At 39.6% G+C, this 25910-nt stretch overlaps 1 protein-coding gene across 4 annotated transcripts in view; it reads left to right on the top strand.

Moving 5' to 3' along the window:
• LOC139446061 (dedicator of cytokinesis protein 3-like) overlaps nucleotides 1-25910 on the top strand; it is a 166720-nt gene that overhangs the window by 7770 nt on the left and 133040 nt on the right. For all 4 annotated transcript variants that reach the window (XM_071227331.1, XM_071227333.1, XM_071227330.1 and 1 more), the window contains exon 2: nucleotides 23265-23375. In XM_071227331.1, the coding sequence (XP_071083432.1) occupies nucleotides 23265-23375 (111 nt within the window). The remainder of the gene's footprint in view (nucleotides 1-23264; nucleotides 23376-25910) is intronic.

Genomic DNA, 25910 nt, shown 5'->3' with positions numbered 1-25910 from the left:
TATGTTGCTTTGCCAAGGCTCACTAAATATAATGTTTATTCCTAATGCAGGATATTTACCATCCCCAAACACAATCGCGTGATATTACCTCTATATCCGAACAATATTTGAGAAAACAATAAGTAAGGATTTATTATGTAGTTACACAATAAGATTTTACCAGATGTATATTCTCTTCGTATAGTTCATCACTGCCTTCATCAGGTTCAGGCATAATGTGCATAGGGACATGAGTTTCTCCAGGAACTGTCATGCAGTGGGATCAACAAACAAGGTCATGCTCCTTCACTTGTTCGACCCTTGAAGATCAGGGGTAGAATAGGTCTTCAGCAACCCATGCTTGTCGTAAAAGGCGACTATGCTTGTCGTAAGAGGCGACTTACAGGATCGGGTGGTCAGGATCACTGACTTGGTAGATGCATGTCATCGATCCCAATTGCGTGGATGCTCATGATATCAATCACTGGATTGTCTGGTCCAGACTCGATTATTTACAGACCGCCGTCATATAGCTGGAATATTGCTGAGAGCGGCGTAAAACAACAAACCAACCAACCATTGTGCACAGGGACATGAGTTTCTCCAGGAACTGTCATGTAGTGGGATGAACAAACAAGGTTCTGCTCCTTCATCTAATCACTGTAGCGTGACTAGCTGTTGTTCCCTGATGGACGGCACGGCCCACAGATACTGTCTATTGTTTCCTGTCTGTGTGAAGTTCATGCTAGTTTCAATCATCACTAGATTGAGTCCCATTGATTTCCTGGATTGTAATCATCTGTGATTTAGGACAAAGTAATTATCGAATAACTAGCATTGTTCATGGCAACTGGCCGAAGAAAATCAGTTTATCAGTTGATCATAGGAAGAAGTCATTTCTATGTACGTGAATAATCATAATCACGTATATATTTTGTCAAAAGGACAACTTGCGTGGTAGGAAATATTTAGATAAAAAAATAGAAATTATGTATGCTAAATCAAATAACTGTTGGTGGGATATCTCCAGTATGCCTTGACACCTGCTGTTTCCTGGCATCTCGAACAGGTGTTGTTTGTTACCTGGCATCTCGCACAGGTGTTGTTTGTTACCTGGCGTCTCACACAGGTGTTGTTTGTTACCTGGCGTCTCGCACAGGTGTTGTTTGTTACCTGGCATCTCGCACAGGTGTTGTTTGTTACCTGGCATCTCGCACAGGTGTTGTTTGTTACCTGGCATCTCGCACAGGTGTTGTTTTTTACCTGGCATCTCACACAGGTGCTGTTTGTTACCTGGCGTCTCACACAGGTGTTGTTTGTTACCTGGCATCTCGCACAGGTGTTGTTTGTTACCTGGCGTCTCACACACAGGTGCTATGTGTTACCTGGCATCTCACACAGGTGTTGTTTGTTACCTGGCGTCTCGCACAGGTGTTGTTTGTTACCTGGCGTCTCACACAGGTGTTGTTTGTTACCTGGCATCTTGCACAGGTGTTGTTTGTTACCTGGCATCTTGCACAGGTGTTGTTTGTTACCTTGTGTCTCACACAGGTGTTGTTTGTTACCTGGCATCTTGCACAGGTGTTGTTTGTTACCTGGCATCTCGCACAGGTGTTGTTTGTTACCTGGCATCTCGCACAGGTGTTGTTTGTTACCTGGCGTCTCACACAGGTGTTGTTTGTTACCTGGCATCTTGCACAGGTGTTGTTTGTTACCTGGCATCTTGCACAGGTGTTGTTTGTTACCTTGTGTCTCACGCACAGGTGCTATGTGTTACCTGGTGTCTCACACACAGGTGCTATGTGTTACCTGGTGTCTCACACACAGGTGCTATGTGTTACCTGGTGTCACACACACAGGTGCTATGTGTTACCTGGTGTCACACACAGGTGCTATGTGTTACCTGGTGTCTCACACACAGGTGCTGTGTTACCTGGTGTCTCACACACAGGTGCTATGTGTTACCTGGTGTCACACACACAGGTGCTATGTGTTACCTGGTGTCACACACAGGTGCTATGTGTTACCTGGTGTCTCACACACAGGTGCTGTGTTACCTGGTGTCTCACACACAGGTGCTATGTGTTACCTGGTGTCTCACACACAGGTGCCGTGTGTTACCTGGTGTCTCACACACAGGTGCTGTGTTACCTGGTGTCTCACACACAGGTGCCGTGTGTTACCTGGTGTCTCACACACAGGTGCTATGTGTTACCTGGTGTCACACACAGGTGCTATGTGTTACCTGGTGTCTCACACACAGGTGCTGTGTCACCTGGTGTCTCACACACAGGTGCTATGTGTTACCTGGTGTCTCACACACAGGTGCCGTGTGTTACCTGGTGTCTCACACACAGGTGCTGTGTTACCTGGTGTCTCACACACAGGTGCCGTGTGTTACCTGGTGTCTCACACACAGGTGCTATGTGTTACCTGGTGTCTCACACACAGATGGCATTATCAGATTGGTTTATCTTCTGATAATCAATCAATATTAATTACAACTTAATCTGACTGTCAGGGGCAAGAATAATTTGACCTTACTCTTGCTCAATTTTCATTGTTTGGAAGTCACTTTTTTCTTCTTATTCCACCTATATGAGAAAAAGGCGAAGGCGATTAATCGCCAACTTAATCTTGTAACTCATTTACATCCTGTCTCACTGTCATGTCTACAGCCTTTTACTGATTTAAGTTTGAAACATATTTACATAAGGATTATGTGACAAAAGGTATTTATCAGTTTATAGGATACGGATAATTTATTCTGATTGGAACATTTAAGAGTTTCAAATTGCCCCTATTAGCTTATCAGAATAGCTTTTATCATGTTAACTATGATAAGAAGCACACCTTGTAAGTATTCAGTATTTATAAGTTAGCAATATTTGTTTGTTCGTTTGTTTGTTTGCTTGTTGTTTAACGCCACATTCAGCAATAATCCAGCTGTATGATGACAGTCTGTAAATAATCAAGTTTGGACCAGACAGTGCAGTGATTGACATCATGAGGATGGATCCACATGATTGGGATACAATGACATGCAACCAAGTCAGCAAGCTAGTTAGTCACCCGTTAGTCACCTCTTACAACAAGAATAGTCACCTGTTGTGGCAAGCAATTGGGTTGCTGAAGACCTATTCTAACTCAGATCTTCATGGAGCAGCAATATGAGTACAACACACACTGAATGTTAACGACTTGCTAAAGTGATGTGTCTCTGGTTAATTGCCATTATTGTTAATAGCTAGTTTTCTCAGATGTAACCCAGACAGTACATTTTGAGTTTTCAAAACTGTAAGTTAGAACTTCAGTGATTCCTGTTGGCCAGACCAAATTTTTTACTTGTTTTATGGAACCCCGCTCAACTTGTGTTCTTGCTGGAAAAACAAAAAAACTACAAAATGACCTGATGTATTTCTATTAAGGGAGACTACACTAACAAACTAACTACACTAATCACCATAATTGATTTGAAAGCCTTAGCACCATTGGCTAATACTCTACCAACAGCCAATCAAATAGATTGTTTCTTGAGCCTATGGCAAACCCATTTTAATGGAAGTAAACACACATAAAGACTAATGGACCAAAGGTAATGAAGATCAAGTTATATTCATACAGTTCTTGTTGCCATTTTACTTTTATTATGTGGGGCGGTCGGGTAGCCTAGTGGTTAAAGCTTTCGCTTGTCACGCCGAAGACCCGGGTTCGATTCCCGAAATGGGTACATTGTGTGAAGCCCATTTCTGGTGTCCCCCGCCGTGATATTGCTGGAATATTGCTAAAAGCGGTGTAAAACCATGCTCACTCACTCACTCTTTTATTATGTCCGTCCTTCCATCTGTCATATTTTGTTTCCAGAGCATAACTGTGTAACCTTTTAATGTTATATTATGAAACTGCATATTATCAAACACATGCTGAACCTTTTGACACGTGCCTTTTCATGTTTTGATATTTCCAAAAATAATTATTTCTTGTGTTTACTTGTTTTACTTAGTGCATAGTGTCTGCACTGAGGACAGGTTTTCTCAGAAACAATGGAAGTTACATGAATAAAACATTGCATGCTTATCTGAGACATACATGTCAAAAGTTAAAAGATTTATGCCGTAGTTATTATGTTTTCTGGATTTACCCTCCCTTGCCCCCTGCTTTACATTTGGCACTTCCTGTTAGCAGTGCAGCATTAAGACAATCAGCGTTGAGGTGAACACCTCATACTCTAACGTATCAGGCACGATAGCGAGCGATTGTGATAATGTTGTTTTCTAGTTTGACCTGTTCTCAGTGAAATATAAATCACCTCCACAACTCCATGGTAGTAGTTAATATTAGAACTGGGAAATATAATTGGGAAATATTCAATTCCAATTTGAAATATTTTACTGACATTTCTGAAGACAAGTGGGTCCAAATATAATATAAGTCCTCTAAATAAATACTTGCTATCTGTGTTCAATTTCTTTTGTGAAAGAAATCAAAACTTAATTCAATATTGATTATATTTTGTTTCAGCGACGTCTTGTGTGAACCAATTGGCATATCACACAAATTCACCTTTATTTACAGTAGCACTTAATCAACAAAACCTGAAATTGTGTTAGAATATATATATATATATATAAATATAAATTAACAATCCTGCTCAATGCAATGCACAGCTATGATCAATTGATCACAAACTAAACCTAAGTGGGATTCAATTGAACATGTTGAATAGGATGTGATCAAAGGAGGTAAACTGTTACAACTTGATATCTTGCTTATGGCAAAAAGACATGAAGATGTATGAAGATGGATAAACACTATTCTTAATGTTGGCACACACACATTCCAAAAGAAACACTCGACAATCTTTTAAACTTTAAACTACACTTCTCCGAATGCACATACACCCACACAGTGGTGTTTTTCAATGACCTCAGTGGCATGGCCTACAACATATAGAATGATCGAAGGAACCCTTAATTGTTTTGTGTTTTTTAGAAGTTTTGTGTCAGATTCGGTGGGCGAATTACCCAGGTGAAATGGCGATGGAATCACTATGGTATTCCATGGTATACCATGGTCTGTGCACCATTTACCACCCAATTCTATGGTGTCAATAATCTGTATACAACAACAACAACAACGACAACAACAACAACAACAATAATAATAATAATATTAATAATAATAATGATACTACTACTAATAATAATTCAATGCATTTGGATGATGATGATGATGATGATGATGATGATGATGATGATGACGATGATGGATACTATGAAACTTCCTAACTGAATAAAATAAATAAATTAATAAGCGTCAAGATAAAACTTTCTTTGATAAAAATGTCGCAATTCTAAATTGCCTCTTCCTCAATCATGTCAATGTTTTTTTTTTCAGTGTAGTGTTTCATGACTGTGTGTAAATCAAGATGATTGTAAGGAAGACAGATGACACCTGTTGTTGTTTTGACATGCTTGGCAGATCAAGGGCATGTAACACGGTCAGGATGTAGGAAGTGTCTTGTACAAAGATGTGTTGGATCTTCCTTCTTCACCTGGCATGCTCAATGTCATTAGTCTAACTTCCCTGTCTGACACAACCCGTGGATCCAGTGTGTGCCAGAAGTGAAGGTTCTCAAGTAAACATCTCAGGGCTTAGAAATCAGATATTAACAGTGCCAGATTAAATTGTTTTAGATATAATTTTTGTCTTCTTTGTTTGGTAGGTTTTCTTTTTAAAAAAAAAAGTGATCAATCATGACATTTATTTCCATGCATTTTGTGAAATGTTAGGTGTTTAATAAAAGGGAAATGCCAGTAAGCCTGTCTGATAAAATAGTTGTGTGAAATGAATGTTAAAATGGTTTGCAAATATGTTCGTAAAGGTTTTGGGAAATGGGTACAGATCATAATAAGGCTGAAATGCAAATACAGCCAATTAGAACCAGACTATATGACTTGAGGGGCAGTCGGGTAGCCTAGTGGTTAAAGTGTTCACTCATCACGACAACGACCCAGATTCGATTCCCGACATGGGTACAATGTGTGAAGCCTATTTCAAGTGTCCCCCGCCGTGATATTGCTTGAATATTGCTAAAAGCTGCGTAAAACCTCACTCACTCACTCACACACTCTCATGAATGAATGAATGAATGAATGAATGAATGAATGCATGCATGTGGTACACTCTCTGTATGAAGCCTATTTCTGGTGTCCCCCGTCGGGATATTGCTGGGATATTTCTAAAAGCTGCGTAAAACCTCACACTCACTCACTCACTCACTCACTCACTCACTCACTCACTCACTCACTATATGACTTGTGAATGCATGTGGTATACTCTCTGTAATGTAACTCTCTGTACTCTTCATAGGCAAATCTCAGAAAAACAGACTATTGAAAATATATTTGGATGGCGTAAGGGATGTAGGTAGACAGTGAATGAAGGAGGTATTCATGGGTGAATTCAGAGAAGGAAGTGATATGGGGAGAATGACTGAGTGAAAGGATGTAAAACTGGATTGAGACTGTCAGGAAGCGCCACCACCACCAGCAGCATTTGCATGTACCAGACACTTTTCAATATGTGCCATCCTTATTATCATGACCCCGCCACGAAGTGTTGTCCATCCGTCGGGCTGTTTGTCCATGTTTCCATGTGTCTGTGCATGCGTGTGTCTGTTCATTCATCTGTCACGTTTTGTTTCCGGAGCATACCTCGGAAACCATTTTATGTTTTATTACAAAACTTTGCATATCTAACTAACACATGCTGAATTGGTACCTTTTTTGTGTTTTGGTATTTCTGAAAAATATTATTTTTTTGTGTTTCTTTGGCACCAAACCGGACTCCGAGTCAATGTTGTCCGTCCGTCCTTCGGGCTGTTTGTCCATGTTTCCATGTGTCTGTGCATGCGGTTGTCTGTCCATTCATCTGTCACGTTTTGTTTCCAGAGCATACCTCGGAAACCATTTTATGTTTTATTACAAAACTTTGCATATTTAACTAACACATGCTGAATTGGTACCTTTTTTGTGTTTTGGTATTTCTGAAAAATATTATTTTTTGTGTTTCTTTGGCACCAAACCAGACTCCGAGTCAAATACACATAGCATTCATTTCCTGAGCACAACTCAGAACTGTTTCATATTTCATTATGAAACTTTGTATATGTATCAAACACATGATGAACTGGTGCATAGTCATGCTTTCTTGTTTCCAAAAAATATTTTTTTGTTTCCTTGTCAACAAACTGGACTTAGACTCAAATACATGTAGCATTTATTTCTGAGGCATGACTATGAAACCGTTTTATATTTTATTATGAAACTTTGCATATGTATCAATTTAAACATATGCTGAACTGGTGCCTTTTGATACCTATTGATGTTTTGTTTTTTCTCAAAAAACATGATTTTAGAATCAGCATGGGGGTAAATTATAAATCCAAATTCCAAAGTGCCCCATTGAGGGGAAAAGTGATAGCACTGTTTTCTTGTTTCCATTAGTCATATTTACCTCAACCTGTGACTCATATCGTTGGTCTTGCAGTTACAACATCAACAGGTTTGCCCAGTAGTTATCTCATACACCTCGCCCACCTCTGCCCTGCTGAACTGATTTCCCATGTAAAGTATACCGGTCCCTGGCAGGTGTGACAGGAATAGATGTCTCCCATGTCAAAGTCCAGTCCCTTATAGCTGGGTAGGAATGGATGTCTCCCATGTCAAAGTCCAGGGCCTTATAGCAGGGTAGGAATGGATGTCTCCCATGTCAAAGTCCAGGGGCTTATAGCAGGGTAGGAATGGATGTCTCCCATGTCAAAGTCCAGGGCCTTTTAGCAGGGTAGGAATGGATGTCTCCCATGTCAAAGTCCAGGGCCTTATAGCTGGGTAGGAATGGATGTCTCCCATGTCAAAGTCCAGGGCCTTCTAGCAGGGTAGGAATAGATGTCTCCCATGTCAAAGTCCAGGGCCTTCTAGCAGGGTAGGAATAGATGTCTCCCATGTCAAAGTCCAGGGCCTTCTAGCAGGGTAGGAATAGATGTCTCCCATGTCAAAGTCCAGGGCCTTATAGCAGTTTGGGGGCATGGGTGCCCTGTCATCTAAGGTGCTCAATTCGTTATGCTGAAAGGTAGAAGTGTGTGTTCGAATCCCGGTTCACCCTGAGTATGTTTGTTAGGTTTGTCAGCACCATACCTGTGCTAGTGGGTTTTACCAAAGTGGTAAACGTCTGAGACCTGCAACGCTTTGGGCATTCGTCCCACTGACATGCCATAATTAATATAACTGTAATATATTGTTCAAAGCGGTGTTAAAACGGTTAAACCCAACTCACTCACTCTAGCAATTTGGGAATAGATGTCTCCCATGTCAAGGTCAAGGAGCTTCTGTCAGGGTAGAAATAAATATCTCCCTGATAAGGTTAGCAGGAAGTCCATTTTTTACCCATCTTCCCGAGGCAAGAGAGTTAACTGACTTGAAAAGTCCAGTTTCCACCCTTGCCGAACTAGGCTGGAATTCCTGGGCCCGATCGTAGCGCCACCAGTGGCTATTACGAGTTAACTCACCTACCCCGGGAAGATGTTTTTTACCTGGAGTTACCTGTACAAGAGTCCATATCTATCATGTCTGTCCCATGTTTGTTGTATTTTGAACATTTCATGTACATAAACTGGAAAACATGATGAGGAACCACTCCTTTGATACGCTAGGGTCTGGGATTTTAGTTCTAACAAATAATTTGTTCAACCAAATAATAGTACAAAATAATTTGCAAAAAATTACAAAAACAATGTAATTATTCGTTGAGCATGCTGGATCTAAAGAAATGAATGTGTCCCCTGGGATATTAAATGGTGAGCCCATTACTGTCGGGCTGATGATCTCAAGTGTTGTTCGGAGTATGAATTCAAATGAAAGAAATCAGCCTACTTTCAACACTTTCAGTTTGTCGGCAGGTGGCATCTATAGGCAAGGGCCATCATGGGTATCAGACATGCCTTTTTTAAACACAAGTTTGATGGATGTTGGAATGAAGCTGTGATCGATTTCAGTCAAAGAAATTCAACAACATAGTGGATAGTTTAAAGTGATAAGTGTAGCTGTAAGATCAATAAAACATAGGTCAGGTTGCCATGGTTTCGGCAATCCTCATCAGTGTTCGAGCCATTACTATCAGTCATAGAGATGTTAAATATTTTAACCAACCTGAGTAGGTTTCATAATACTGATTCGTCAATATGATTGTCTACACAGGAATGGGTGAAAACCTGGTGGAATCGATGATAGTCAAAGTAATGCTTCACTGAGATGTAGTCATATTATTTTGAAGAAAAAGGATGGTATTTCAAAGGGAGGTAATTCATCAGACAAGCGTCTGATACAGCCAGGAAGCAGCAGCAGCTGAGGTTTCATTGTGGGATGTGATTAGTTGATATTATGATTATCCAGTAAATTTGCTGATCTGGCACTGACAAAAATCTCATTTATAAAATGTGGTGGGTAAACCCACAAATACAGGTATGGCTAAAAAAAGAAAGGCTGACGGTGATAATTGGGGAAAAAGAAAATTGTGGATAGAGAATTGTGGACAGGGGGAATTGTGGACAGGGAATTGTGGACAGGGGGAATTGTGGACAGGGGGAATTGTGGACAGAGGGAATTGTGGACAGGGGGAATTGTGGACGGGGAATTGTGGACAGGGAGAATTGTGGACAGGGGGAATTGTGGACGGGGACATGTGGACGGGGAATTGTGGACAGAGGGAATTGTGGACAGAGGGAATTGTGGACGGGGGGAATTGTGGACAGAGGGAATTGTGGACAGGGGGAATTGTGGACGGGGAATTGTGGACAGGGAGAATTGTGGACAGGGAGAATTGTGGACGGGGACATGTGGACGGGGAATTGTGGACAGAGGGAATTGTGGACAGAGGGAATTGTGGACGGGGAATTGTGGACAGGGAGAATTGTGGACAGGGAGAATTGTAGACAGAGGGAATTGTGGACAAGGAAAATTGTGGACAGGGACATGTGGACAGGGAGAATTGTGGACAGGGGGAATTGTGGACGGGGAATTGTGGACAGAGGGAATTGTGGACAGGGAGAATTGTGGACAGGGAGAATTATGGACAGGGGGAATTGTGGACAGGGAGAATTGTGGACAGGGGGAACTGTGGACAGGGATATGTGGACAGGGGGAATTGTGGACGGAGGGAATTGTGGACAGGGACATGTGGACGGGGGAATTGTGGACAGAGGGAATTGTGGACAGGGAATTGTGGACAGGGGGAATTGTGGACAGGGGGAATCGTGGACAGAGAGAATCGTGGACAGAGGGAATTGTGTACAGGGAGAATTGTGGACAGGGGGAAATGTGGACAGGGAATTGTGGACAGAGGGAATTGTGGACTGGGAGAATTGTGGACAGGGGAATTGTGGACAGGGAGAATTGTGGACAGAGGGAATTGTGGACAGAGGGAATTGTGGACAGAGGGAATTGTGGTCAGGGGGAATTGTGGACAGAGGGAATTGTGGACAGGGGGAATTGTGGACAGAGGGAATTGTGTACAGGGAGAATTGTGGACAGGGAATTGTGGACAAGGAGAATTGTGGACAGGGGTAATTGTAGACAGGGAATTGTGGACAGAGGGAATTGTGGACAGGGAGAATTGTGGACAGGGGGAATTGTGGACAGGGAGAATTGTGGACAGGGACATATGGACAGGGGGAATTGTGGACAGGGAGAATTGTGGACAGGGGGAATTGTGGACAGAGGGAATTGTGGACAGGGAATTGTGGACAGAGGGAATTGTGGACAGGGAGAATTGTGGACAGGGAGAATTGTGGACAGGGAATTGTGGACAGGGGGAATTGTGGACAGGGAGAATTGTGGACAGGGACATGTGGACAGGGGGAATTGTGGACAGGGAGTTGTGGACAGTGGGAATTGTGGACAGGGAGAATTGTGGACAGGGGGAATTGTGGACAGGGGGAATTGTGGACAGGGACATATGGACAGAGGGAATTGTGGACAGGGAGAATTGTGGACAGAGGGAATCGTGGACAGGGACATATGGACAGAGGGAATTGTGGACGGAGAATTGTGGACAGAGGGAATTGTGGACAGGGGGAATTGTGGACAGGGACATATGGACAGGGGGAATTGTGGACAGGGAGAATTGTGGACAGAGGGAATCGTGGACAGGGAGAATTGTGGACAGGGAGAATTATGGACAGGGAGAATTGTGGACAGAGGGAATTGTGTACAGGGAGAATTGTGGACAGGGGGAAATGTGGACAGGGACATGTGGACAAGGGGAATTGTGGACAGGGAGAATTGTGGACAGGGAATTGTGGACAGGGGGAATTGTGGACAGAGGGAATTGTGGACAGGGAGAATTGTGGACAGAGGGAATTGTGGACAGAGGGAATTGTGGACAGGGGGAATTGTGGACAGAGGGAATTGTGGACAGGGGGAATTGTGGACAGAGGGAATTGTGGACAGGGGGAATTGTGGACAGAGGGAATTGTGTACAGGGAGAATTGTGGACAGGGAATTGTGGACAAGGAGAATTGTGGACAGGGGTAATTGTAGACAGGGAATTGTGGACAGAGGGAATTGTGGACAGGGAGAATTGTGGACAGGGGGAATTGTGGACAGGGAGAATTGTGGACAGGGACATATGGACAGGGGGAATTGTGGACAGGGAGAATTGTGGACAGGGGGAATTGTGGACAGGGACATATGGACAGGGGGAATTGTGGACAGGGAGAATTGTGGACAGAGGGAATCGTGGACAGGGACATATGGACAGAGGGAATTGTGGACAGGGAGAATTGTGGACAGGGGGAATTGTGGACAGGGGGAATTGTGGACAGGGACATATGGACAGGGGGAATTGTGGACAGGGAGAATTGTGGACAGAGGGAATCGTGGACAGGGAGAATTGTGGACAGGGAGAATTATGGACAGGGAGAATTGTGGACAGAGGGAATTGTGGACAGGGGGAATTGTGGACAGGGACATATGGACAGGGGGAATTGTGGACAGGGAGAATTGTGGACAGAGGGAATCGTGGACAGGGAGAATTGTGGACAGGGAGAATTATGGACAGGGAGAATCGTGGACAGAGGGAATTGTGTACAGGGAGAATTGTGGACAGGGGGAAATGTGGACAGGGGGAATTGTGGACAGGGAGAATTGTGGACAGGGACATGTGGACAGGGGGAATTGTGGACAGGGGGAATTGTGGACAGGGACATGTGGACGGGGAATTGTGGACAGGGAGAATTGTGGACACAGGGAATTGTGTACAGGGAGAATTGTGGACAGGGAATTGTGGACAGGGGGAATTGTGGACAGGGAGAATTGTGGACAGGGGGAATTGTGGACAGAGGGAATTGTGGACAGGGAGAATTGTGGACAGGGAGAATTGTGGACAGGGATGTGTGGTTGCCTGCAGGGGTGTAACAATGCAGTGGATACACAGTCCATTGCGATACTCTGTACCACGATGCTAGTATCATATTGGTAGGTCCTGTTTCGATACAAAATGATACAAGTGTGCAATGCTATGAACATTTGATGTGAGTTTAATGCCGTTACGATCCTGCTTGTATGCACAATCACTGAAGCAGCTGGTTCAGCAACTGCATCATACATATAACATACTGATAAGTAACTGATCACATTGTGCAGTGCAGATCCATGCACATGTTACTTACATTAATAACTAATTACTTCCTTGTTTGACATAATAATCGCCCTTGGGACCAAACAAAAAATGTGACAAAGAGTGGTGGTATTACAACCATTCACAACAAGTTGAATTTGTCAGACATCTTGTTGTAATTTTTTTTTGATACCGAGTAACCAGGCTATTATAAACACTGAACTATTACAGTTTTTTCACCAAATGATCTTGAATCAAGTGAAATGTTCAATTGAATCGAAAAGATTTAATAAAAATACTACTATAAACAATAAATTTTTTGTGACCGTTTTATTATTGCCAGTTTTGCGAACGAAACTCAATCGCAAAAATTAAAAACGAAAAATAAGTATAAATAATACATACATACTTTATTCATTGCAACACGTCATCAAATGTTGAAATCATCAACCAGAACCACAAGTTACTCAATAAGTTAAAAACACAAATGAATGCAGAATGGTCACACAATACATCACAAATGACAGTGTAAACAGACCAATTAGTGTCACTGTTACCTCACAGTAATCCTGCCTTCTTCCAACCTCGCTTGATTACGTCAGTGTCCTTAGCAATTTTGTCCACAATTTTGTTTGCATTCAAACTCACAGTCATGACACTGAGTTGAGTCAATTATCGTATTTGATAATTGGTCGCAATCCCTTCCGGTCAACTCAACGGCCAACACAGATTAACTAGCTTCGGAGAGAAGCTGTCTATTGTTTGGTAATCGAGAGGTCATCTCAACACGGCAACTCGCAAAAATATCTCGTCGCAGTATTGTCTTTGGTGTCGTATTCGCAATATTTTCACGGCGCAGAAATAAAGCTGTTTACAGTAATTGCCTTAGTGGTCGGGTAGCCTACTGGTTAAAGCGTTTGCTCGTCACGCAGAAGACCCGGGTTCAATTCCCAACATGGGTACAATGTGTGAAGCCCATTTCTGGTGTGCCCCGGCGTGATATTGCTGGAATATTGCTAAAAGCGGCGTAAAACCATACCCACTCACTCACTCACCCACTCGCTAATTGCCTTATATGTTTATGAATGTAATAGCTGCTTGCTTTTTCTCCTGAAAAACATTATGCTTGGGGTTGTAAGTCCCTCAGAATTGGGGTATCAGCAGTGTAAGTCCTCGAGCACTAACATAGGGGTTTTCTTATATCTTAAACTAAAATATGTTGATGAAGAGCTCCAGATAAGCTTTTGGTGTTGTGGGTATTTTACCCATGCATTTTAAAATTGGGTATTCAAATTTCTGTTACCCACATGTGGGTATTTAAGTTAAATATTTATAAACATTTTTCATCTAGTCCCTGTAAACTGGTGGCGTGTGGGTTCGAGAGTTTTATCATGTTTATAGGACTCAAAAATACCACGATACTTCCACAAGAAAGTGTGATGGCAAATGATCATGATGTAACGGAATACCTGTTTATAATTTCAAAATAAGTTGCTGATTTGCTAATCGGATACGCAGGGTTACTTCACAATATTTTGATGTTACGCACAAGTTTTATTTTTGTAGTGTATCTGTAATGTTCGTTGGGTATTTGATACGCTTGGATTTTATTTTACTGCATATTTCTGCATTTTTTATGCATATTTTACGCAGATACACAGCTTATCTGGAGCATGTGGAGCTCTGATGATGTCCAACGGATTTCTACAATGTGTGAAGCCCATTTCTGGTGTCCCCAGCCGTGATATTGCTGGAATATTGCTAAAAGCGGCGTAAAACCAAACTCACTCACTCACTCCAACGGATTTCCACTTTCCTTCTTTCAATGGGATGGTATGAACTCAGGGATTTATATTAGATCAAAAGTCTGTTGTCAATGGTAGTAAGCCTTCCCATATTGGCATAAATATATCCCAACTCATTTTGTTCTGTTACAGTGGCTTATATAATGGCTTTGTAGTGGTGACTTTCCATTGTTCACAGGCCCAATAAAGAGGAAGAGGCTGTTTATAATGCTTACTGGTACCTGGTATTTTATATTATTGCATTGAATGCAATGTCAAATTACAAATTTCCCAAATTTCCCAATTTTGAACAAGATATTATTTCCCAATTTGAATGCCAAGTTCATTTAGTTTGAAATCATAGATAAATCCTTGGGTACTCATATCTTGTCAACCTTTGTCGCTTCATTGATATAACAGCTTTTGAATGCCACAGAGTATTAGCAAACATTTAGCCATGTCCACAGTAGGGTAGCAAACAATGAATGACTTGAGACTTCCTGATAGGATATGCACATACTGTGGTGCAGGAGTAGACTGATAACACTATCAGGCACTGTCTGATTGTCCTTGGGCTGAGTGTAAAGGTACCTATCACCAGTTGACATCAATACAGTGCTTTCTATGGGGTTTATTCAGGGAACGAGGCCAGTAGGTAGCCTAGTGGTTAAAGCATTTGCTCATTCTCCTGGTCCGGCTTTGATTCTCCCCATGAGTACAATGTGTGAAAACCTATTCTGGTTTGCTCTGATGTGAAGTGGTTGGTATATTGCTAAAAGTGGCCTAAAATCTAACTCACTCACTCAAATACTGAGTGAATGTAAGTATGGTTTTATGCCCCTTTTAGCAATATTCCAGCAATATCATGGTGGAGGACTCCAGAAATGAACTTCACACAATTGTACCCATGAATTGAACCCAGTCTTTCGGTGTGACAAGCAAACACTTTAACCACTTGGCTACCCCACTAACCCCCCCCCCCAAAAAAAAACAAAAACAAAAACAAAATACCAATAGAAACAGTTCTTGGAAGTTCCATTGATTGTTATGAGAAATACACTTTGTTTGAAGAGAGACCCATTAAGATTCGGGGTAGAATAACCCATGCTTGCTGTAACAGGTGACTATGCATGTTGTAAGAGGTGACTAACGGGTGGTCAGACTCGCTGAATTGGTTGATGCCTGTCATCGTATCCCAATTGGGTAAATCGATGCTCATGATGTCAATCACTGGATTGTCTGGTCTGGACTTGATTCTTTACAATCAATCAATCAGTTTATTCATATATAACTGTAAGGCCACAGACTCATAGTACAGAATATATGTCAATGTGGAAGCGGGTAGAAATGTTACAAGGATTCATTTCTTAATAACATGGCATGATATAAAAAGAGAGATGGATTTTGTATAGCCGTTTTGCTCACATTTGATATTAAAGAGATAAACTTGTATTTATTTGGATGTACATAGTATTTTTGTTCAATGTATTTTTTCCTTAAATTATCATATTTACAACATGTACAACATACAAGGAGAAAATGAAATTCATCTTCGACATCATTTAAAGAACATTGTCTACATAATCTTAAACATTTGGGTATTTTTTTATGTCTGCCAACTTCACCATTAACCATTATTACGTTGTTAACCTGTGTGAGCTGCATCTAAATTGTGTTAATGATATTCTGCATTTTCTTATATTTACATCAGTTAAATATTTTTCTGCGCATATTTGCATTTTAAAATATCTATAATATTCGCATTTGCTAGAAACATCTACAGTAGATCTCCATGTTTGAAAGTACATGTCAAAAAGCATCTGCCTTATTTTCGATATGAACATGGCATGATTCTCTAAGAAACATTGGTTGTCCCAGATGAAACCATACCCACATTTATACAGTAGACATTTAACATTGTATGCCCAATTTTGATCTCCATTCTTTTCATACGATAGCATTTTTTTTACACTGGCATTTTTAGTAATTTTAACCAATATCTTATGATTTTTAAGTAGTGATATATATACAAAGGTATGCGACCACATTCACCATAAACCATTACATTAGAAGTACTGTGTTTAACACCAAGAAATCTTTTGCATGCGTATAAATGTACGGATTCAATTTCTTTAGCCTCTGCAAAACTCCATATTTCCGAACCATAGGAAAGAATAGGAGCTATTTTTGTGTCAAAAATTTTGAAGAAAGATTTATAAGCACACTCGCTAAAATGTTCAAACGTTTGTAAAATTCCAAATAACATCTTTTTAGCTTGGATTGCTGCATTACACATACGTCGGTTCCATGATAATTTACTTGAAAATATTACACCAAGATATTTATATGAGGTTTCAGTTTGAAGTAATTGTCCCCGAAAGTTCCACTTTTCGTTTTTTGACGGCGTATTTCCTGTGCTAAATACAACAATTTTTGTCTTATCTAGATTAACATTAAGTTTCCACGTATCACAGTTCAATTCTCACTGATTTATCAAAGTTTGTAAACCTTTTACAGTACTTGAGAACATGAATATATCATCTGCAAATAGTAACATAATTTTTTTTATAAGTTCAGTATGTAATTGTAGACCATCATCATAATTTCTTTTGATTTGGGCTGCAAGCTCATTAAAAAAAAAAAAACAGAACAAAAAAGGGCTTAACATGTTAATACACATCCTTGGCGTACACCAGTATGGCAGATAAAAGAACTGAATACATGCCGTTTTGGTTAACACATGATTTAACTTCCTTATAAATACCACATAACAATTTACCCATTTTATTACTGACACCATGTGAATTAAATAGATACCATAACTTATCTCTACAGACTGAATCGAATGCTTTAGAAAAGTCTACAAATATCATGAATATAGCGTACAATTTTCCACGTTTACATTGAATATACCTATCTATAAGAGCCTGGAGGATAAACATATTATCAGTGGTTGAGTAACCTTGTCGTAAACCTGCTTGCTCTTCCTCAATCTTATCAAGTGCTTCCGACCACAATACCAAGCGTTTATTAATAATGCTAAGAAATATCTTACTGAATATACTGGTGAGTGTAATCCCCTTATAATTTTCAACATCTGTCACTGAGCCTTTTTAGTGAATTGAAACGATAGTTCCAAGTGTCCAACCTTTTAGAAAGTAAGAGGTATCCATTATTGTATTAAATGATATTACCAAATATGACAGGGTATTATCAAGAGAGTATTTAAAGAATTCTGTTATAAGTGTATCATATCCAGGGCTTTTCAAGTTTTTCAGATTTTGAGTAGCAGATTTAATTTCTTCATTTTAGATTGAGGAATCTTATATTTCCGTTGCGAAATTGGTTTCATCATTATCAAAAGAGTTCAACTGGAAGTTATTTGTGGAATCGTCACCGCTGAAAAGATTTTTGTAAATAATTAAACCACTTATGCATTTCTATGTTACTTTTAGTTTCCTTCTTTTTGTTGGTTGTCCAAAACTGTTTTGATGAGCTGATACTTTCTTCTAGTTTTTTTCTGCTTCTATCCATGAAATTTTGTTTCTTTTTTTCTGCAAGTAGCTTTATACTTATTTTTCGCAACAGTGTACCTAGCAACTGAGTCTTTATCCTTTAATTTTCGGAAATGGTTTAAAAGAGTGCATCTTTCCTTCTTTAACAACTCACATTCCCAGTCAAACCACTGTTTACTTTCTCTGTTAGGGGTTACTTCCCTTTTCATTACATTCCCTGCATATGCAATAGCTTCTGTAAATAACGATACACTTTCATCAATATTTGTAAAAACAAGCATCTCAGTTTTAAAAACATTGTGTGGGACAGTATAAGAAGGAGTAAAAACTTAGGCTGTTTGACATGTTTTTTCTTCAGAGAGGAAATACAGCAAAATGATATGGAGAAGGATTGAGTGCTGTTAGGTGATTTTTGTGTTTTCATTTATGATTGATCATTAATTGATCATTGATTGTTGAGTGCTGTTAGGTGATTTTTTTGTTTTCATTTATGATTGATCATTAATTGATCATTGATTGTTGAGTGCTGTTAGTTGATTTTTGTGTTTTCATTTATGATTGATCATTAATTGATCATTGTTTGTTGAGTGCTGTGAGGTGATTTTTGTGTTTTCATTTATGATTGATCATTAAATGATCATTGATTTTTGAGTGCTGTTAGGTGATGTTTTTGTTTTCATTTATGATTGATCATTAATTGATGATTAATTGTTGAGTGCTGTTAGGTGATTTTTCTGTTTTCATTTATGATTGATCATTAATTGATCATTGATTGTTTGATCAGCTTTGAAATTGGTAAGCAATTCCCAAGAGGTATGACTACGGCAATAGTGCATCACAATAGTGTCTTACCTGTTGTAGTACACTCGTACAATTCTATAATTCTCCTATGATTTTGGCAGACATAACCTTGTCAATCAGGGTCACCAGTTGATTAGAAATAAGGTATTAAATAACAGTAGTGTGAAACAATTTAATCACCTCTAAATACATGAGAACATCAACTTTATTATAGAACTTAAAGCTAAAACTGATATGCTGAAAAATGAAAGTGTTGTGATTTGTGTTGATGATTCGTGATGACAGCCATTTATGAGAACATTATCCTTTTGAACTTTTTTCTATTTGAGCTGTTGAGATGGTGGAAGCACTTAAGCGTTCTATGAATAAATCATATCCTTAGAGCCTATACTTGATTTTAATGTTTTCATATTGATTTTATTAAAAGACAGTTGCATTCTAATCTAAATCTGGAGTAAATCTTAACTGCACTAGTAGTGGGAAGACAGAAAAACATGCCATGCCTTCTAGAATTCTAATTGTACCGAGGCCTTTGGATCAGAAACATTTTTCGACTAATCCCTTGTCTCTTATTTTGAATATGAATACTTTCTGTCTGTAGGGTTATTGACTTGCATTATGCAAGGGATCAATACTGGTTGTGTCTCAATTAATTGAAGTAATCAAAGATTGATCAGAAGGTTCTAACAGTCAAGCAATAAAACAAAATTTCCATGTTTAAACAAACGAATTTGCCCCCTCTCATCAGGCCCTAAGGCCCCGTGAAGATCCAGGGTAGAATAGGTCTTCAGCAACCCATGTTTGCCGTAAAAGGCGACTATGCTTGTCGTAAGAGGTCACTAACGGGGTTGGATGGTCAGGCTTGCTGACTTGGTTGATGCATGTCATCATATCCCAGTTGCATGGATCGATGCTCATGATGTCAATCACTGGATTGTCTGGTCCAACTCAATTATTTACAGACCGTCGTCATACAGCTTGAATATTGCTGAGTACAGCATTAAACAACAAACAAACATTAGACCCTAACATAATTTTGTTTTCTGAAAAGGTTCATTCACATTTTACTGCTTAGTAGTTGCTAAAAACTGAGAAAGAGTGAGGTCCAAGTCTTTATTGAAAAATGAAATGTTGATTTAAACTGGGTAAGTATTTGTTTTTGGTGTGATTTAGTTTGACTGAAGTGAACACTGTAAAACAACGAAATGACACTGATCAGCTTCGTGTAAACGATCAGGATGTTCCAAACATCAATCATGATTTAGCAACCAGTTCCTTATACTAATCAGTACTGTTCAAATATTCATGACAAGTAAAATATTTGATCACAGATTAACAAACAATCAAACCATGTTAATCATGTTAATGGCATCCTTGCCCTCAGGCATGGTGTCAGGAGGCTTACTCTTTAGTGATGACTTTATTAAAAATGGATATTGCTAGGTATCCATGAAGTTTACAGATTAGAAGGAATATATTTATGTGGCTGAATTAACTGGAACAAGTACCATCCAAAGGAACCATTTGTGGCTTCATGGGCTGTTATACCCTGGTTATTGATGGGCATGTATTCCTGGGTTGTATAGCCTATCGCTCTCAAATATCTCTTTACCCTCATTGAATATAAAACTTATTATACTTTCATTGAATATAAAATGTATAACCTTCAACAGACATCAGTTATGACAACTCATCATTTGACCCTCAGGTCTAATTACCATGGTAACAAGCCTCTTTATGTTTCTGTACAATCCTGGGATTTATAGGTATTTTACAATTATACTCACACTCTGTAACTTATAAATGTGATTCATGAAAACGTAAGCACAACCAGGCATGTCCAGCTCCAGTGGAACCTGATTATTCAATACTTTGTTTCTTCAGACACAAACTTATTTTGAGGGAACAGGTGATCTGGTTATTTAATTTGTTACTGAGAGATGCACATCGTGGTTGAATCCTCTGTGGTTTCGGAAACAAAATTTGCCATTTGATTGCCAGCTCCATACTGTAGTATACAACCCATATCACTTCGACTATTTGCATATCCTGCCATGATATGACTGAATTGCAGTGTTAAACGCCCACTTCACCCAACTAAACCTGTTATCATAAATTTCAATTCATTGCGTAGGAACGATGATTTATTGTCGATGATATGAATGCTGTTTAGTTCAATGCGGCTTCAGCATGTTAATGGTGATGAATCGGTACAGATCACAGGGATTGCAAATCGCTAACTAAATATCGATGAATTATCGATAAATATAAGAGAAGGAACTCTACGCAAATATGTGAGAAAGTCCAGAAAGAAATCAACAGATTTCATGCCACTGGTGAGACGTGACACATTTATTCATGGGATACTTTGTGGACATTTCAGATGTAACAATAACAGTTGATCTGGTTGATTTCCGTCCTCGACAGTTGACATTATGACAATGACAAGTCTCTTTCGGAATAACTAAACTTTATTTCATCACAATAGTTTATGTGAGTTATTATCAATGACAACAGTTTTATGTCGATAATTCTTAATATTTCTTTCCATCGACTATGATTCTGATTATTGATGTTTCAGCCAGCCCCAGTGATGTGCATATCAGCATGTCTTACATTGTAACTAAGAGTAAGAGCACACCCAGTTATATCTTGTTTCATATGCTTGGTCATCCTGTATGTCAGAATGCAGGAATCAAGCTTTTAGATCCTGATAGTGTGTTGATTTGATGTAAATTTACTAAAATGAACTTTATTTTGACTAAAATATAACAAAACAATATTTAAAAACAATTTTTTTGTCAATATATTCAACATGATCAATAAAAATATTATTTTTAATTATTGTCTTTTACTTTTGCAAACTTTAGAGTGGGACTAGATCTATGTTTATGGTTTACTTTATTGGAGTCGATGTTGTGTGATAACTGAAAGTGATGATTTTTATAGTGTTCTAATTGCAAGGTCAGTGATTTAATCAAAACCTCAGGCCGTGAAAGTTTTTGAAAAAGAAGACAGAATTTCCAGTGACACCGGTAGACATTGGTAGATTTGGAGAACACGTGTGTACAGCTGATTGCTATTTCTGGCTTAGTTTACGAGACAACACACATGGTAATCTTTATCCCTGCATATAAAACAATGCCTTGCATAACGAGATATACAATCAAAATGGTAAATCATCTTGTCTAGTGATGTTTAATCGCAAATTTAACATTTTCATTGACAAAGTTTGTTATAGCCTTGTTCATTCACCAGAAGCGATACAATGCACTTTTTTTACCAACAGAAAAAGAGTTTGATGAAAGTGTAACCCATACATAAGCCAAACCCTGTCTACAGGATCTTTTTTCAGGTCCTCAAAATTTGGCTTATCTATGGTGTTATATGGTAGTTTAAAGAATATTGCTGCATGAATCATGAGTGAAGCAATGTGTAGAACAAGTGAGAAATATTGTCAGTGTATGATGTGAGCTGAGCACTGAGGACTATGGCTTCCCACTCACTGGCACCAGGCCCATGTTTGATTGGTTGGTTATAAATAGCGACTACTGCATATTGAACGTATACTTTCATGGGTGATGGAACATAGTACATTCAAAAACTGTGAAGTATTGACATTGTGTTGAAGCCAGAGGGAGGCATACAGAGATTAGTTGGTTGGTTGGTTGTTTTACGCCGCACTCAGCAATGTTCCAGCTATATGACGGCGGTCTGTAAATAATCAAGTCTGGACCAGACAATCCAGTGGTTAATATCATGAGCATTGATCCACGCAATTGGGATCGATGACATGCATCAACCAAGTCAGCGAGTCTGACCACCCAATCCCATTAGTCGCCTTTTACGACAAGGATAGTTGCCTTTTTCGGCAACCATGGGTTGCTGAAGACCTATTCGAATTAAAACTGATTAACTAGCTTTGCAAGTATTGTCAGGTGATACACCAGAGTTCCCGTTTACCGGTAATTACCATTTTTTTTTAATGGTAAAATTCTGCTTGAACCGGTGATTCATGTGACTATCAGTACCTGTTGACTGGTAAATAAAGTACATTATAAATCTTTGACATGTTTGTTGTTGAACAAAACCTTGGTGATATTCATATAAGTATATTTTTTTAACTAAGTCAGCTTGTCTGTTACCATCCGGGTTTCCCCTTGTCTATTTTTAGTCCAAGGAAATAACATTTTCTTTTCTTCGAGGTTAAAAATATATTTGAAGTGATTTTGTCTCGAAATATTTAAAAAAGAAAAAAGAGAAAGTTGTGACTGAACTTTGTGTGAAAGATCCAAGTTACTTCAGAGATGATGTCATGGCGTTGAAAGAATTACTACCAGGTAATTTTCATACATATTTTTACTTGTTGAAGTTGGTACTGGCCAAAATTAGGGGGGACTGGTAATTTTTAGAGTTGCCAGTCCACCAGGACTAGCTGATTTATTCAATGGAAAATACACCTAAAGATTTAAGGCATTAGAAGTGAAAAAATTGTGATTATATTTTTCAGTTGTGTACAACTACACGACTGGCGGTGTGAAAGGTTTTCTCCCCCTGGAGATAGGTGAATGTGTCCACATACTGGAAGAGTACTGCACTGGATCCGGAGCGGACAGGAAAGGTAAAATACAAGTCTGTCACGGGAGGGGGTGGGTACTTGCTCATGACATGTTCCGTAAACCTATCCCTTATTTTAATAAATCATTGAATGTCAAAGACAAATGCTGTTTGAAGTGTGAATTCAAATTGCTTATTATATTTAATTTACCATGTTTACCATGTTTACCATCAGCATGATAAAATGTAGTTCTTTAATCAAAGCTAATGAAGGATCAACAACATTTTTATGTCAATACCCGTATGAAAAATAGATACTCTGGTAAGCATTGTATTAATTGTGTGCATATTTGATTTGAATATAAGCCACAAAACATCACAGAAGAAAATTGTATGGTTTCAAACTTTTCGCTTTTATTTTTCCATTTCAGGTCTTACTGTATTTTTTACCATAGCAAATATTTAATAAAGAGGGCTGGCATGCCAGAAACCTATGATTGTGGGTTCGAATCCCCGTTCGCCCCAATTATGTTTCTAGGTTTGTCAGCACCATACCCATGCTCGTGGGTTTTACTGAAGTGGTAAACGTCTGAGACCTATATCACTTTGGTCTTTCCTCCCACATTAAGCTGACACACCACGATATAACTGGAATACTGTAAAAAGCGGCGGTAAACCCAACTCACGCACCCACTCTTACCACCTCTTTGGTGCAGTGGGTAGAGCATCAGCCCAGAGAGCAGAAGGTCTGTGGTTTAATCCCATGCCAAAAGATGGTACTTATTGTGGTGTCTAGCCGGGAGAGCCACATTTCAGAAATGGCTGTTGACGGTAAAGCCACATTTTCAGCTGAGTGCATTTCGCCTATTCTAGCAGGTAATTAATTAATCCGATTACCGATACCTTTATATGAGTGTCCCACATTTAAATTACTATGCGCGGTACTCCCAGACTGAGGGAGGCGACCAGTTCCTACACCGTGTTAGTGACGACATCATCATCTTCACTACAGACAAGAACATTGAACATTTGTGTACTGCAGACATTGTATTTTGTGATGGTACATTTTATGCCTGTCCCAAGATGTTTGATCAGATTTATTGTTTACATGCTGAGGTGTTTGGCCATATGTTTCCATTAGTTTACTGTTTGTTGTCCAATCGAACAAAAATTATGTCAACATGTTTCAGTACCTATGCGATTTTGCTAGTAGAGGAGGTCTAGAGTTTGCCCCACTTACAATTCAGTTTGACTTTGAACGTGCAGCTCACAATGCCGTGACTGAGGTATTTCCTGGGACATTAGTTAGAGAGTGTTTCTTTCACTTCACCCAATGTATCTGGAGGAGGGTGCAGAAAGAAGGTCTGGTGTTGGACTACAAGGAAGATGAGGAGGTGAAGAAGCTGGTGACAAGAGCTGCTGCTCTCCCTCTAGTACCTCGTCACAAAGTAGATGATGTGTGGCTTGATGCCATTGCTGACTCTCCTGCTGGCCCTAAAGTGACTGCCTTCATGGACTACGTGACAACCTGTTGGGTTCAAGGAGGGGCCTTCATGCCAACCATTTCGAAAACCAAGGCCACCGTACCAACAATCACCTGGAAGGGTTGCACAACAAGATAAAGAAACTTGCCAAGAAGTGCCACCTGAACATCTACGAGGTAGTGAAGCTATTTTAGCGAGAGCAGTCACTCAAAGAGGTTGCAGTCCTTAGACTCTCACACCAGTGATCAGAACCTTCACGAAGAAAGAAGTAGAAGGCAATCGATGCACGTATTGCGTCCCTCAAGATCCAGCTCCTGAACCCACACCTGAGTGAGATGGAATATGCTGACCACGTGGGCGACCTCCTTCATCTGCATTATGATATTCATATGATATTCATATTCATCAATGTAAAGTTTTGATGAATATGTTATCCTTGTTGAATAGAAAATGAGAAAACAAGACTTGTTTTGTTATATACGGTAACCTGTTATATTCACAAAGCATGTTTTGACAGCATAGCCGCGAGAGCCACATTATACAATCACGCAACCATAACCATTGCCGCGAGAGCCACATCAATTTGGGCTATCTATTTTCGAAATGTGGCTTTGCCGGCCTGTAACCCTTATTGTTACCCTGTCTGGCGCTAGACACTGATTAAGGCTAAAAAAATAATAGTCTTGGTTCTCAGGCACTGCCTGCTTCATCATAAAGCCTACTGCACATTTTGTTTTTATTTCCATTTTCAAAAAATCAAAAACTCCTATTACTTTAAAAGCAATACGATCTAATGTAGCACACAGTTCCTTTACATGCGCCCTGCTTTACTGCGCAACTCGTGTTATAGTCAAGGGAGCAAAAACAGTTTGTATGCTTGATTATGTAGGGAGGCCCTTTGCAAGGGTGATTGAACACAGCTGTGTCGGTTAAGTACTAGTGTGAACAATCCCCCCCAAAAAAACACACAAACAAAAAACACCGCCTGCCCACACTATATTTTCAAAAGTCATTGCCTGAGAACCAGTTCTTTTATTTTTTTAAGCCTAAGGGGATAAAATAAGGACCGGTCAGCTCAAAGTCAGTATAATGTGTCTGAGTTGGTTATCGATGTT

Source organism: Haliotis cracherodii, unplaced genomic scaffold, assembly GCF_022045235.1.
Source record: "Haliotis cracherodii isolate W230 unplaced genomic scaffold, xgHalCrac1.p SCAF_6, whole genome shotgun sequence".
Classification (NCBI taxonomy): domain Eukaryota; kingdom Metazoa; phylum Mollusca; class Gastropoda; order Lepetellida; family Haliotidae; genus Haliotis; species Haliotis cracherodii.
Note: the sequence above shows the minus strand (reverse complement) of the source record. Positions and strands in the feature narration are given on the sequence as shown.